This window comes from Symphalangus syndactylus, chromosome 2 (assembly GCF_028878055.3).
Source record: "Symphalangus syndactylus isolate Jambi chromosome 2, NHGRI_mSymSyn1-v2.1_pri, whole genome shotgun sequence".
NCBI lineage: Eukaryota > Metazoa > Chordata > Mammalia > Primates > Hylobatidae > Symphalangus > Symphalangus syndactylus.
In genome coordinates this window covers 143,624,778-143,637,959 of record NC_072424.2, presented here as the reverse complement: position 1 = coordinate 143,637,959, position 13,182 = coordinate 143,624,778, and the positions used below count along the sequence as shown (strand labels likewise).

General features: G+C 49.9%; 1 protein-coding gene across 4 annotated transcripts; it reads left to right on the top strand.

Annotated features, from left to right (window-relative positions):
• The first annotated feature begins 698 nt into the window (after positions 1–698).
• Positions 699–10,950, top strand: TBXT (T-box transcription factor T). Of its 4 annotated transcripts, none has more exons than XM_055244175.2 (8): positions 699–1,284; positions 1,814–2,078; positions 2,828–2,962; positions 3,804–3,865; positions 3,997–4,058; positions 5,915–6,088; positions 7,581–7,710; positions 9,919–10,950. In XM_055244175.2, exons 1-8 carry the CDS (start codon positions 719–721, stop codon positions 10,190–10,192), a joined length of 1,668 nt encoding a protein of 555 aa, XP_055100150.2. In that variant the 5' UTR covers positions 699–718; the 3' UTR covers positions 10,193–10,950. The 4 variants fall into 4 exon arrangements, with proteins under 4 accessions (XP_055100150.2, XP_055100144.2, XP_055100164.2 ...); XM_055244169.2 differs by having other exon boundaries at positions 5,912–6,088; XM_055244189.2 differs by lacking the exon at positions 9,919–10,950 and adding an exon at positions 8,324–8,352 and having other exon boundaries at positions 5,912–6,088.
• Positions 10,951–13,182: the final 2,232 nt, after the last annotated feature.

The window sequence follows — 13,182 nt, the reverse complement described above, 5'->3', positions numbered from 1 at the left end:
CGGCATCAAGTCCTGTTTTTATGAGAGCGAGGAGGACACTTCCCAGAAGGGGTCGTTTTGCTTTTGCTTATTTCCGTCCATTTCCCTCTCTGCGCGCGGACCTTCCTTTTCCAGATGATGAGAGCCGCGGGGACACCCGACGCCGGGGCGGGCTGATCCACGATCCTGGGTGTTCGTGACGCCGTCTGGGGCTCCGTGGGCGAGGGACGTGTGGGGACAGGTGCACCGGAAGCTGCCAGACTGGAGAGTTGAGGCATCGGAGGCGCGAGAACAGCACTAGTGCGGCGAGACGAGCGCGGCGCATCCAAGCCTGGCCAAATGCACTGGTCTCTGAAAGGGGAGGGAGGCGCGCCCGGAGGGGGGACAGGTGAGGCCGCGCGAACGTTCCAGGCTGGCGCGGCTGCGGGATCCGGGCGCGCTAGAAAAGCGAGCAGGACCCCGCGCGCGGGAATCAGGGAGCATCGCAGGCTGCCGGGCCGCCCCTCGCGCAAGTGCGGGCTGGGGCCTGCTGGGGCGTCCAGCTTACCTTCCTCCGGGGCTTGCCCCTCCGCTTTGATGGAGGTGCAAACATTTGGGGAAGGGCGGGGGTGTAGGGGCTGGGCCGGGGCTCGCAGGGCTGGGGCCCAGGATTTACATGAAACAGGCGTGCGGGAGCCCACTGTTGGCCCCCGGCCTCCCAGACCCGCCCGGCTGGGTCTGATATGGCCGCTCTCCGCCAATGGGCGGCTGCTCGGCACTTCAAAGCGTGAGCGGCCCAATCCGCCGAGCCCCCCAGCGCTGCCGCCGCGGCTCTATTTATGGGGAGGGCGCCGAATTTCGGTCCCCAGAGACCTACACTAGTAGAGCCTTGGGGAGTTCAAGTGGAATAACTTCTCCCCACCCCTCTGCCCCCGTCCCCTCCCCCCAAGTCTTGGTCCGCGCCCTCCTCCCGGGTCTGTGCCGGGACCCGGGAGCCGTCGCAGGTCTCGGTCCAAGGGGCCCCTTTTCTCGGAAGGGCGGCGGCCAAGAGCGGGGAAGGTGGATCTCAGGTAGCGAGTCTGGGCTTCGGGGACGGCGGGGAGGGGAGCCGGACGGGAGGATGAGCTCCCCCAGCACCGAGAGCGCGGGAAAGAGCCTGCAGTACCGAGTGGACCACCTGCTGAGCGCCGTGGAGAGCGAGCTGCAGGCGGGCAGCGAGAAGGGCGACCCCACCGAGCGCGAACTGCGCGTGGGCCTGGAGGAGAGCGAGCTGTGGCTGCGCTTCAAGGAGCTCACCAACGAGATGATCGTGACCAAGAACGGCAGGTGGGTGCGCGTCCGGAGCCGGCGCGCGCCGCGCTCTCCAGCGCCTGGGCAGCGTGGGGTCCTGGCAAGTTCCCGGAGGTCGAACCCTTTTTCTCCTGGAGGAGGGCTTTGTGTTTGTTCCCGCTCTGGTTAACTCCCTCGAGTGCATTTCCACAAGCCCCTCTTCTGGGGCTTTCTCCGCGGAAGCTTGGGGAGGAGGAACGCGCTCCCCGGGGTCCCGACCACGGAGACATCCCGGGACCCGCGAGGCGCGCCCTGGTCCCCGCCTGTCCCCGCGGGATGTGGCCTCCAGCACTGAAACTCTTCGCCAGGTCCTCTCCTCCCCTGCCTCCCGAGGCCATGGAGATGGTGAGGAGGCCCCCCTGGACCTGGTAGGGCTCAGGGAAGGGGGAGCTTGGGAGTCACCCTCGGACGTTCCCCAGGGGGCTCCTCTGTGCCCCGAAATAACTGAGGCCTCTGTGCCCAGCTTCTGCCTCCGGCCAACCTGGTCAGTGTCGGGGTCTTCCTGCGCCCGCCCCGTGTTTTCCAGGAGGATGTTTCCGGTACTGAAGGTGAACGTGTCTGGCCTGGACCCCAACGCCATGTACTCCTTCCTGCTGGACTTCGTGGCGGCGGACAATCATCGCTGGAAGTACGTGAACGGGGAATGGGTGCCGGGGGGCAAGCCGGAGCCGCAGGCCCCCAGCTGCGTCTACATCCACCCGGACTCGCCCAACTTCGGGGCCCACTGGATGAAGGCTCCCGTCTCCTTCAGCAAAGTCAAGCTCACCAACAAGCTCAACGGAGGGGGCCAGGTAGGTGTGCGGAGGCTGCCAGGTCTGGGACCAGCGAGGAGGGGCCGCGCTGCGCCTAATGCACGGGGGTTGTGGGAAGGGACGCTGCTTGAACGGGAGGCGAAGTCCGCCCTGGAGAAACTGCCACAGCCTTCTCTAATAAGGCCTTTAGCGCTGTTTATACTAAGCTGGTAACATCCACGCATGGCGAACGGGGAGCGGGAGCACTCCCCTTTGAAGGTCTGGAGCTTTGGGGGAACTTCCGTGTCTAGCCCTAAACTCTCCTAGGGGTGGAAAAGATATCAGCCTTGATGGCAAAGTCGCATTTAAATTTAAACATGCTCCACAGTACTTACTGCGTGGAGTCGGAACAAACTTGCAAAATCGTGCTTTTCTAAAGAACATTCTTTAGTCGGGGATTGTTCCTGGCAGACCCCAGGTTAGGCAAACTGCAAACAAGCTCAGGCTTTTAAAAATGTCTATAGCCTTCCTGAAAGCCTTAGTACTTTATTCCACCAGGTGAAAGGATTTTGTGATGAGCATTCATTGCTTTTAATGGTGTGTAGCATCTCACATCCCTTTTCCAAACAAGCTGTGGGAATAGCACATAGAAACCGCGGAGAAGCCTCCCCTGGTGGAACCCCACTTCCCTCAACAGCAGAGACACTTTCTTGGGATCCAGAGGACTTTCTGCATCCTGGAGAAATGGATGTTTTGCTGTTTTAACGCAGGCCTTTCAGTGCCACCAATCCTGTATCTGTCTCCCTCAGATCATGCTGAACTCCTTGCATAAGTATGAGCCTCGAATCCACATAGTGAGAGTTGGGGGTCCACAGCGCATGATCACCAGCCACTGCTTCCCTGAGACCCAGTTCATAGCGGTGACTGCTTATCAGAACGAGGAGGTGAGAAGGACAGAGGGGGATTGCTTTCCCAGTGTGCTGCGGTGTGGTGTGCTGCTCCGTGGAGATTCTGGAGGAGCGGGGAGACGCGCTAACCCGCACTGAGAGGAAGGCTTCTTGCCCTTTCAAATAATATTCCGGAACTTGAAATGGAAGCACAGGAGAGAACTGTTTAAAATAAGTCCCCATTCAAACATTTTCCCCTTAAATTCTCCATAAAAGTGTTTAAAACTAGAAACAACTTCTCAGTGCTCAAAATGAAAAGATCCAAAAAGCATTCAGGTTAAATGGTGTGAGAATTTCTTGAGAACAACACATGAGTGAGAGACGGGCATGTCCTTCCTTGGAAGTCTTCCCCAAAGGGTGGGGGGCAACCCCTCAAATCTCTGCAGTGTGAAGACTCAACTAGATACAAGCTACTGCATAGGTGTCTGTAAATATGCCTAAGCCCAACCCCAAAGTACTGCAAATTGGAGATTAGTTGGATACATTGTTGGTGTTGACGTTGACCAAAAACTAGAACTTCCAGGTCTCTATTTCCTAGGCAGCCTCAGCTTGTGTTTTCAGCCATTTCTGATTTATACACATGGAACATTGTTAGTAGTAGGTTAAATTTATTGTGCATCCCACTCAGAACATTGACATTGAAAATTTGTCATAAGCGTGCTACTCTGTACAATTACTCAGCTATTTTCAGTTCCAAGTAGAAAACTATATGTGGAAAGAAGTCTGATTATATTTGAATATTTAAAAGTGGTACTGGCATTTCTCAATTTCTTGGTGCCAAATTAACTCCCCTGGCTAATAGGGAATATGCTAGTAAATGCAATTTCTTGTTTTTCAGATCACAGCTCTTAAAATTAAGTACAATCCATTTGCAAAAGCTTTCCTTGATGCAAAGGAAAGGTGAGAGAATTCTAACTATAAATATCCTTGGGCAAAGAAGTATGCAGAAAGATGAAATATTGCTGCACATACTCTTTTCTGAATTTCCTTATTTTTGAAAATTCTATATACCTTTTGTTGTTTTTTGATAGAAGTGATCACAAAGAGATGATGGAGGAACCCGGAGACAGCCAGCAACCTGGGTACTCCCAATGTACGGTTTGTTGCACTCTGTCATGTCATTCTGCGTCATCAGGACTAGACTTGCTGAGAGCTGGGAAGTGGAGATGGAGAAGACAAGGGCATTTCTGGGTGTGCCTGGGATGTAAGATTGCCTTTTTGCCGTGCAAGGCTCTTGGCCCTGTGATGTTGAAGCTGTGTTGCCCATCTAACCTCTGCTCTAATCGGGGCTGTGGATACTCTCCTGGGTGCTTTTGTTTTGCTCTGAGGCAGCTGCCACCATGCCTGGGGTGGATCATTGAGACCTGGCTGGGTGTTTGAACTCTCCTGTATTAGGCAACAGGAGAATCTAGCTCATTACATCCTCTTTGAGGCTTTTGTTAATGGCTGAAGAGCCATCTTTCCAATGATGCTTAGGAACAAAATTTTTCCTTAGCCCTTTGGTTCTAGGAATGTCTCACTAGCTCCTGTGGCTCTGAGGATGAGAGAGTTGGATTTAAGTCTAGCTCCCTCTAGGAGTTCCAGGAGTTAGAGTGCAGCATAGAGGATTATATGGCAGCATCTGTTGGGAGAAATGCTCTGTCTCACCCTAGTGCGTCCTCTCCAGCCGGGGAAGGGACTTGGAGATGTTAAACAATGAACGCAGTAGCGATGGCTGGTCAAGAGGCTGGATGAATCAACAGGGCACACTCCTCCTTACACAGGGATTTTCTATTCTGTAGATTTTTCATCATTTCCTAGGCTGATTGAACAACCAGAAGGGCAGTCACTTGAGTAGAGTAAGCCACTGCTCTGGCCAGGGCCGGCTGGGCAGCGAGGGCACGTCTGCACCCTTCCTTTCAGTGCTGCCTGGAGAATTGTTAGTAGTTTGGAAATGGAAGCCACAGTAGTTGTCCCACTAGGGATTGCTTTTTCTCAATCAAAACAACAAAGCTTAAAGAGTGTAGAAGAGGACGGGCACGGTGGCTCATGCCTGTAATCCCAGCACTTTGGGAGGCCAAGTTGGATGGATCATTTGAGGTCAGGGAGTTAGAGACCAGCATGGACAATATGGTGAAACCCCATCTCTAATAAAAATACAAAAATTTTCAGGCATGGTGGTGGGCGACTGTAATCCCAGCTACTTGGGAGGCTGAGGCAGGAGAATCGCTTGAACCTGAGAGGCGGAGATTGCAATGAGCCAAGATGACACCACTGCACTCCAGCCTGGGTGACAGAATGAAACTCCCAGTCTCAGAGGAGAAAAAAATGAGTGGAGAAGAAATTGTAGTTTTAGAGGAAGGAAGGGGAGTCTTGGAAGCACTTTCTGATTCTCCTGGGGAGAATGGAGGGAGCTTAAACCAGGAGAGTGAGCAGTAAAGGGGTCTACCCCCAGCTAGGAAGGCAGCTCCCAAATCTCTGTGGGTGGCAGGAGGAGAAGGGGAGGGCACCCTTGTCTAAGCACCACCCCACCTCTCTCAGCGTCTCTCACTTGTTCTCTGCCTGTGGTTACATTGTATTCATGCTCAGTGGAGGAAAGCTGACCTGCCTTGGGGAATAGTAGATCTCAAAGCAATCCAGAGGATTCTCAGGAGGAAACAGCTTAGGTTGCCTGAGGCCAGGCTCCTGGGTTTACTCAGGTACACATAGGATTGGAAGCCTTGGGTTACCTGTGGTAGTGAGTGTGGGGCTGATGGCCTCAGATGTCTGGTGAGGCAGACTGTGTCCTAAGTATGGGACACTCAGGGTGCTTCCTCCATCAGGGGCCCCTGAGGGGAAGGTGGGAAGTCCCTGGCCTGGGCTCTGCTCTCTGGAGTGACGGAGGGAGAGTCCCTGGCCTGGGCTCTGCTCTCTGGAGTGACGGAGGGAGCACTAATGCAGGTTACTCAGCACTCTCTTTTCTCACAGCAGGGGGGTGGCTTCTTCCTGGTACCAGCACCCTGTGTCCACCTGCAAATCCTCATCCTCAGTTTGGAGGTGCCCTCTCCCTCCCCTCCACGCACGGCTGTGACAGGTACCCAGCCCTGAGGAGCCACCGGTCCTCACCCTACCCCAGCCCCTATGCTCATCGGAACAATTCTCCAAGTGAGTCCTAAGCCTCATTCTGCCAGGGGTTGGTGGGTGGCTGCAAGACCACTTTGGGAAAGGCATTCTGCAGGGGTCTAGAATCTAAAAAAAAAAAAGAGACGGTTTTCTGGAATCCACACCCAAGCCCAGTTTTTTAGTAGCTCAAGAGAAGATCTTCGATTTATGTCTACGCCACTGCCGCCGCTGGTGGAGCAACCACGGAGACCCAGATCAGAGGCTTGCATCCTTGCACGGGCCTTAGAGCTGGTGCTCCAGGTTTTGAAAATGACAGATTCCTGGGCCTCTCCACAGAACCGTGGTCGATCCTTAGAAGGAGAGCCCAGGTTTGAGTGTTTTATGAACCTCTCTAAAGTGACAATGATGGGGCAGCCAGCCTCAAGAATTCCTGACTACACCAGTGATTCTCCAAATGCGGTGCCCAGGCCAGAGCCTCAGCACCAGCCGAGAGTGGGCACGGCCTCAGGCCCCACTCCAGACTGACAGGCAGCAGCTCTCAGTGGGACCCAGCAATGTGTGCTTTTTTTTTTTTTTTTTTTTTGAGACGGAGTCTCGCTCTGTCGCCCATGCTCCAGTGCAGTGGCGCGATCTGGGCTCACTGCAAGCTCCGCCTCTCGGGTTCACGCCATTCTCCTGCCTCAGCCTCCCAAGGAACTGGGACTACAGGCGCCCGCCACCACGCCCGGCTAATTTTTTTGTATTTTTAGTAGAGATGGGGTTTCACCGTGTTAGCCAGGATGGTCTCAATCTCCTGACCTCGTGATCCGCCCGCCTCGGCCTCCTAAAGTGCTGGGATTGCAGGCGTGAGCCACCGCGCCCGGCCGGTGTGCTTTAAAAAGCCCTCCAGGCCATTCCGATGCATGCTCCAATATTAGGAACAGTGGGATAGACCATAAAGATCCCCTGGCCTAATTCTCTCTATAACACTGTATATGTCTAGACTTAATTTTGTCTGGCTCCAAAAGAAGGAAAATAGCTAAAGAACACCATAAAACAATTAAGCAATTAAAGCTGATTTGAAATGAAAGGACCTTATTGGGTTAGGAAGTCACTGGGACTTGTTCAACCAGAGGCTAGACTCCGAGGCAGGAAGATCTTATTTCTAATTTTGCCTGGAGTAATGGTTTCTATCGCCCATTCTTGTGAAGTAATCACTGGAAAAAAGGCAGGGTAAAGTTATATTTATTTTTAAAGATAAGTAATTCCAAGCCAGTGATTGTAAGATTCAGTGTCTACAGGGCATCTACTGATATGATGATAAGGGAAAAAGCTTGGGTTTACCAGGGTGTGTTTTCAAATACATACATTTGGCAATAAATCTTGCCCCTGATAACCACGTAAGTAGACGAATGGATTGTTTTCTACAGTTAATATCCCATGTACATTTTGTTTTCAGTGTTACGTAGCTTCAGTTACTGGTGATATTTCACTGTACTTTGTTGTTCTTGGAAGACACCATCTATAATTGCACTTTCTTACCTTCCCCCCTTAGCCTATTCTGACAACTCACCTGCATGTTTATCCATGCTGCAATCCCATGACAATTGGTCCAGCCTTGGAATGCCTGCCCATCCCAGCATGCTCCCCGTGAGCCACAATGCCAGCCCACCTACCAGCTCCAGGTAATGTATGTCTAGGACGTGGTGCAAAGCATCCTGGGAGCTCTGCCTGTGACTCATGCTGTTTCCATTCCTATGGGCCCTTAGTCCTTATTCTCCTCGGTCCCTGTGGGTGGTTGGGTCTTTATTTAGAATTCTTTATTATCCAGCTATGCCCAGGGATTGCAGGTGACATGACTGCCGAGTTCCTGTTTGCAGTCTGTTCGCTGGAAGAACTGGGCTCCTTTACAACCCAGGTGTGGAATGGGAGCTGCGCTATCCCATCCCTGAATGAAACCAGGGTCCCCATCCTGGTTCTGCCACTTACTGGTTCACGTGATGGACAGGTCTCTTAGCCTCTCTGAGCCTCAGTTTCCTCACATATAAAAGGAAGGTAGTAAAAAAAAAAACCCAGCCTCGGCCCGTCTCCTACAGGGTTGTTGGGGTCAGTAGGTAGAGCTTAAAGAGATCGTTTCGGAACCTGGAAATGAATTTATTGGCTTTTCTATGGATACAGGCTGGAAGTCTTTAATATATATGCCAGGTAACTGGTAAACAATGATGACTATTTTGTTATGCAGAGGGAAAAAGGCTTACAAATCAAGCAGGCTGGTAAATGTCTTACATTTCTTCATAGGATGAATATAAAAACCTAAAATACCAAAGCTAGAAGTCAACGCTCATTTTCCAGGGAGGAAGGAGGGCCACAGATATTAAATGATTGGACCAGCTCACAGCAGAGCGAGCCTGGAATTCAGTGATCTTGACCTCAAAGGCAGTGCACTTCATTTTCTAGAATACCAAAATATGCCTGCGATCTTAATTCTTGTCTAGAAAACAGTTCCTTCGTAATGAGAATTCAGTTGCCTGCAGTTAGAAACAGAGCAACGATGCGTAAACAAGTGAAGCTTTCATGGCCTCCAGGAGCATCGCCCCAGAAGCCTGCACCCGATCAGATGACCCGCACACTGCGAGCTGCTGACAGAGGCCCCACCCAAGGGTCTCAGTGTGGCTCTAATTGGGCATCTTAGAACCTGAAGCTTTCATTTGTAAAATGGCGTAAAAATCTGCCTCGATTAACTGAGACTTGTTTAAAACAGTATGTTGATACCACAGAAGGTCTCATTATTCACTTATAGAAAGACAAGGTTATTTCCCAAAATAAAATCTTACCATAATTGAATACTATCCACTTCCATGTGCTTAGACTGGAGAATTCAATAGTCATTTCCACCTTCCTCATTTTATGCCTTGAGAAACACAGCCTATAAGTAGTCTCGGGCAAAGTGTATTGTGATACAGCTAGGTAAAGGCGGAACTGGGAATGGCTTCCTAGTCTGACTGCCAGGTGCTTTTCTTGCTGCCAGGCACCATGCAAGCACACCTATGTACTGAACAGGACAAAGTGCAGGGAATTGTGTCTGTACTGGAGTTACTCTAAGCAATGTCTGCTGCTTAGTGTTTGAGGAAAGGCTGGTGGTCTTCATCATGAGATTACTGCAGTGGTGGGGGTGGGGTGTGCTAGATAAAAACATGTGTACTTAAGCCCATCCTCAGTAACTTTTGATTGAGAATATCTGAAAAGTTTTATTCTGAATGAGAGTGCAAAACTACTGGTCTGAGTCTTTCTTTTCTGTTTTGTTTGTTTGTTTGACGGAGTTTCGCTCTTCTTGCCCAGACTGGAGTGCAATGGTGCAATCCCAGCTCACTGCAACATCTGCCTCCTGGGTTCAAGCGATTCTCCTGCCTCAGCCTCCCAAGTAGCTGGGATTACAGGCATGCGCCACCATGCCCAGTCAATTTTTTGTATTTAGTAGAGACGGGGTTTCACCATGTTGGTCAGGCTGGTCTTGAACTCCTGACCTCAGGTGATCCACCTGCCTTGGCCTCCCAGAGTACTGGGATTACAGGCGTCACCCACTGCGGCTGGCCTGGTCTGAGTCTTTCGTAGTGAAACTTAACAGCACTCTTTCATGAGCTCTGAATATGTGAATAATCTTTCCAGTCATCTTCCTGATGATTTTGTTTCTTATTAATAGATACAACAATAACTTCTATACATCACAGAATGCGCTTGTGAGTCCTTTAATAATTTGGAGAAAATGACCTGTTTGAAAGAAAAAAACTGTCATATTACAGTCACTCCGAATGGGATTTCCGGTGTGTTTTTCCGTCCTTAGCTGGCCTGCAGCCCCTGCCCAGGCCCTGCTCACTGGTGTCTTTCTGTTGCAGTCAGTACCCCAGCCTGTGGTCTGTGAGCAACGGCGCTGTCACCCCGGGCTCCCAGGCAGCAGCCGCATCCAACGGGCTGGGGGCCCAGTTCTTCCGGGGCTCCCCCGCGCACTACGCACCCCTCACCCATCCGGTCTCGGCGCCCTCTTCCTCGGGATCCCCACTGTACGAAGGGGCGGCCGCGGCCACAGACATCGTGGACAGCCAGTACGACGCTGCAGCCCAAGGCCGCCTCATAGCCTCATGGACACCTGTGTCGCCGCCTTCCATGTGAAGCAGCAAGGCCCAGGTCCCGAAAGATACAGTGACTTTTTGTCGTGGCAGCCAGTGGTGACTGGATTGACCTACTAGGTACCCAGTGGCAGTCTCACGGGTTAAGGAAGGAAATGCAGCCTCAGTAACTTCCTTTTCAAAGCAGTGGAGGAACACAACGGCGCTGTACCCCAGAGCCCCAGCATCCCTTGCTCACACCTGCAGTAGCGGTGCTGTCCCAAGTGGCTTACAGGTGAACCCACCTGTGGAGATGATGCAGTTGGCCCAACCTGATTGACAGTGAAAAAATGTTTGCCAGGGTCCAGAAACTTCTTTTGGTTTATTTCTCATACAGTGTATTGGCAACTTTGGCACACCAGAATTTGTAAACTCCACCGGTCCTACTTTAGTGAGATAAAAAGCACACTCTTCATCTTCCTTGTTGCTTTCAAGTAGTTAGAGTTGAGCTGTTAAGGACAGAATAAAATCATAGTTGAGGACAGCAGGTTTTAGCTGAATTGAAAATTTGACTGCTCTGCCCGCTAGAATGTGTGTATTTTAAGCATATGTAGCTAATCTCGTGTGTTAAACTATAACTGTTTCATATTTTTCTTTTGACAAAGTAGCCAAAGACAATCAGCAGAAAGCATTTTCTGCAAAATAAATGCAATATGCAAACTGTGATTGGTCCAGTTATTAGTCAAGCCCCTCCTTTTGTGAGTATTTACTGTTTATTTTAGCTGGTGTAAAGACCTTATCCCCAAAACGCATTTTAATCTATTAAGAACTTTAATATTGTATCTAATCAGTTGCAAACCTGGAAGTGAAATTTGCACAGACTTAATGCTAATTGCCACAGCAATTTACAAGATGTTGAGGAATTTTTAAGAGATTTACTCAACATTGATTCATGGATGATGTGGGTAAAGACAAAACCTAGAACATACTGATGTCATCAAGATGAATATGGGATGTCCACCCTATTCAAGCTAAAGTACTGTACATAAAATAAACGGATAAAAAGTTATCATTTGTCAATGTAAAGTGTGGTTACCATAGCACTTTGAACAAAATGGCATTTATAAATATCTTTCCCGCTGCTTTTTCTCAAAAGCAAAACACAACTGCAATGGCACTAGATTGGGACAATTTCTCCATCTAGTGGCAGAGTCCTTAATGTTGACCCTACTTCCAGCTTAGTATTCCAAACTTTGTATTCCTTAGTTTTCCAAGTACACCTTAGTATTCCTTAGTATTCCAAGTTACAGGTGGCCAGTAGGTTAGAGCTGGGTTAGTAATGCAGGCGTGTCAAAGCGGCATTGTGAATATACTAGCAACATAGACATTAATGGTTCAGCTAAAAGGCTTGGGGGGTTGAAATTGTCCACAGGCGTAGCAAACGTTGTTTTCTCCAGGTCAGCGTTGCTAACTTTACCACTTGTCCAACTCTGACTTCTTTAGACTCCACTTAACAGTTCTAGGACAAACTGGTGTTTTGTTTGTTTGTTTGCTTTTGCTTTATTGAGTATAAACCCAGAACTGAAGTGTAAATAGCTAGCTTTTTAGCATCATTTGTGCCTGCTTTCCAAGCGGGATGTGCTTATTGTAAATAATCATTTAAAAGTTTTTCTTGGTTTTACTACTACTCATTTGGCAATACCCTCAAATCGGGAGACTGATTGATGTATTTTGGGAGAACATACTGAGTAAACACACTGTCCAGGTAGTGTTGGGAAGTAGAACTAGTTCCAGCCATCTGGACTGTGGCTTCTAATTGCATAGGTGCTGGTTCTGCTGGAGGAGGGCTGGGGGACATTTGGGAAGGGGTTAAGGGCAGGCCGTGCCACCCTGTGATCCCAGTGTCCGGTGATTCCCTCTGCACAATCCACCACCTCACTGAACCTTTGTCCATCTCCATGACCCTGACTGCCTGGGTTTTGTATTTTCAGGGTCTGTTCCAGTGCTGGCCCCTTTGTGGACGTCAGTGATGCTAATAGTGTGGGAATAAGAGGAAAACGTTGTCGACTGAACTTGGGCAGCTGAAGCGTACAACTGAGGAACATGGCCCCACTGTGGGGGCTGTGGGGAGACTGAATCACATGCCCCTCCCCTGGGACCTTAAGCTCTGAGGTTGGGGGGAAGACCATTTTCACATGTGGAAGATAGATGACAACTTGAGAGTTTGAGTTTCTAAAGGTGTCCCAGAGTTCAAATTCTAGGAATTAACATTTTAATAATTCAAACAGGGTCTTTCTGGTTATGCAATGTGGGCAGTGGCAGCTGTATACTGGAAAGAGCCTGGAATTTGGTATAAACGGCCTGGATTTTGGTGTTCATTTGGCTGACTTGCTGTGAGACCGTAGGAAAGTTATCTACTCCCAAACTTCAATTTTCTGAACTGTAAAAATGGAGGAAGAAAATGCTTAACCATCAGGGTGGTTATAAGAAATAAATAATTGCCAGGCGCGGTGGCTCATGCCTGTAATCCTAGCACTTTGGGAGGCCAAGGCAGGCAGATCACCTGAGGTTGGGAGTTCGAGACCAGTCTGATCAACATGGAGAAAACTGTCTACTAAAAATACAAACTTAGCTGGGAGTGGTGGCGCATGCCTGTAATCCCAGCTACTTGGGAGGCTGAGGCAGGAGAATCACTTGAACCTGGGAGGTGGAGGTTGCAGTGAGCCAAGAACGCGCCATTGCACTCCAGCCTGGGCAACAAGAGAAAAAACTCCATCTAGAAAAAAGGAAAAAAAAAAAAACAAAGATACAATCTTAGAGAGTTAGACATCACAGTTAAGATTCTGAGCCCATAAGGCTCCTCGTAAACCCAGCTCTGTTTATGAAGCCCTTACAATAAATAACAAGATGCTGCTGCACATGAGAAACTCATGTCAGCTCTCAGGCCACCTGCCCCAATTTGGAATGCACATCTCTCAAGCCTGTTGGGAAATTCCTCTGAATTATCCTAACATTCAAGTAAGTGCTGAACTACCCATGACCAAAAAATATTTA

What these genes read in the sequence shown, in the direction of transcription:
- TBXT (XM_055244169.2), top strand. Translation starts at nt 719, where the DNA reads ATGGGCGGCTGCTCGGCACTTCAAAGCGTGAGCGGCCCAATCCGCCGA. An exon ending in ATCGTGACCAAGAACGGCAG is followed by an intron (nt 1,285 to 1,813) that starts GTGGGTGCGCGT and finishes CGTGTTTTCCAG; the next exon opens with GAGGATGTTTCCGGTACTGA. An exon ending in TCATCGGAACAATTCTCCAA is followed by an intron (nt 6,089 to 7,580) that starts GTGAGTCCTAAG and finishes TTCCCCCCTTAG; the next exon opens with CCTATTCTGACAACTCACCT.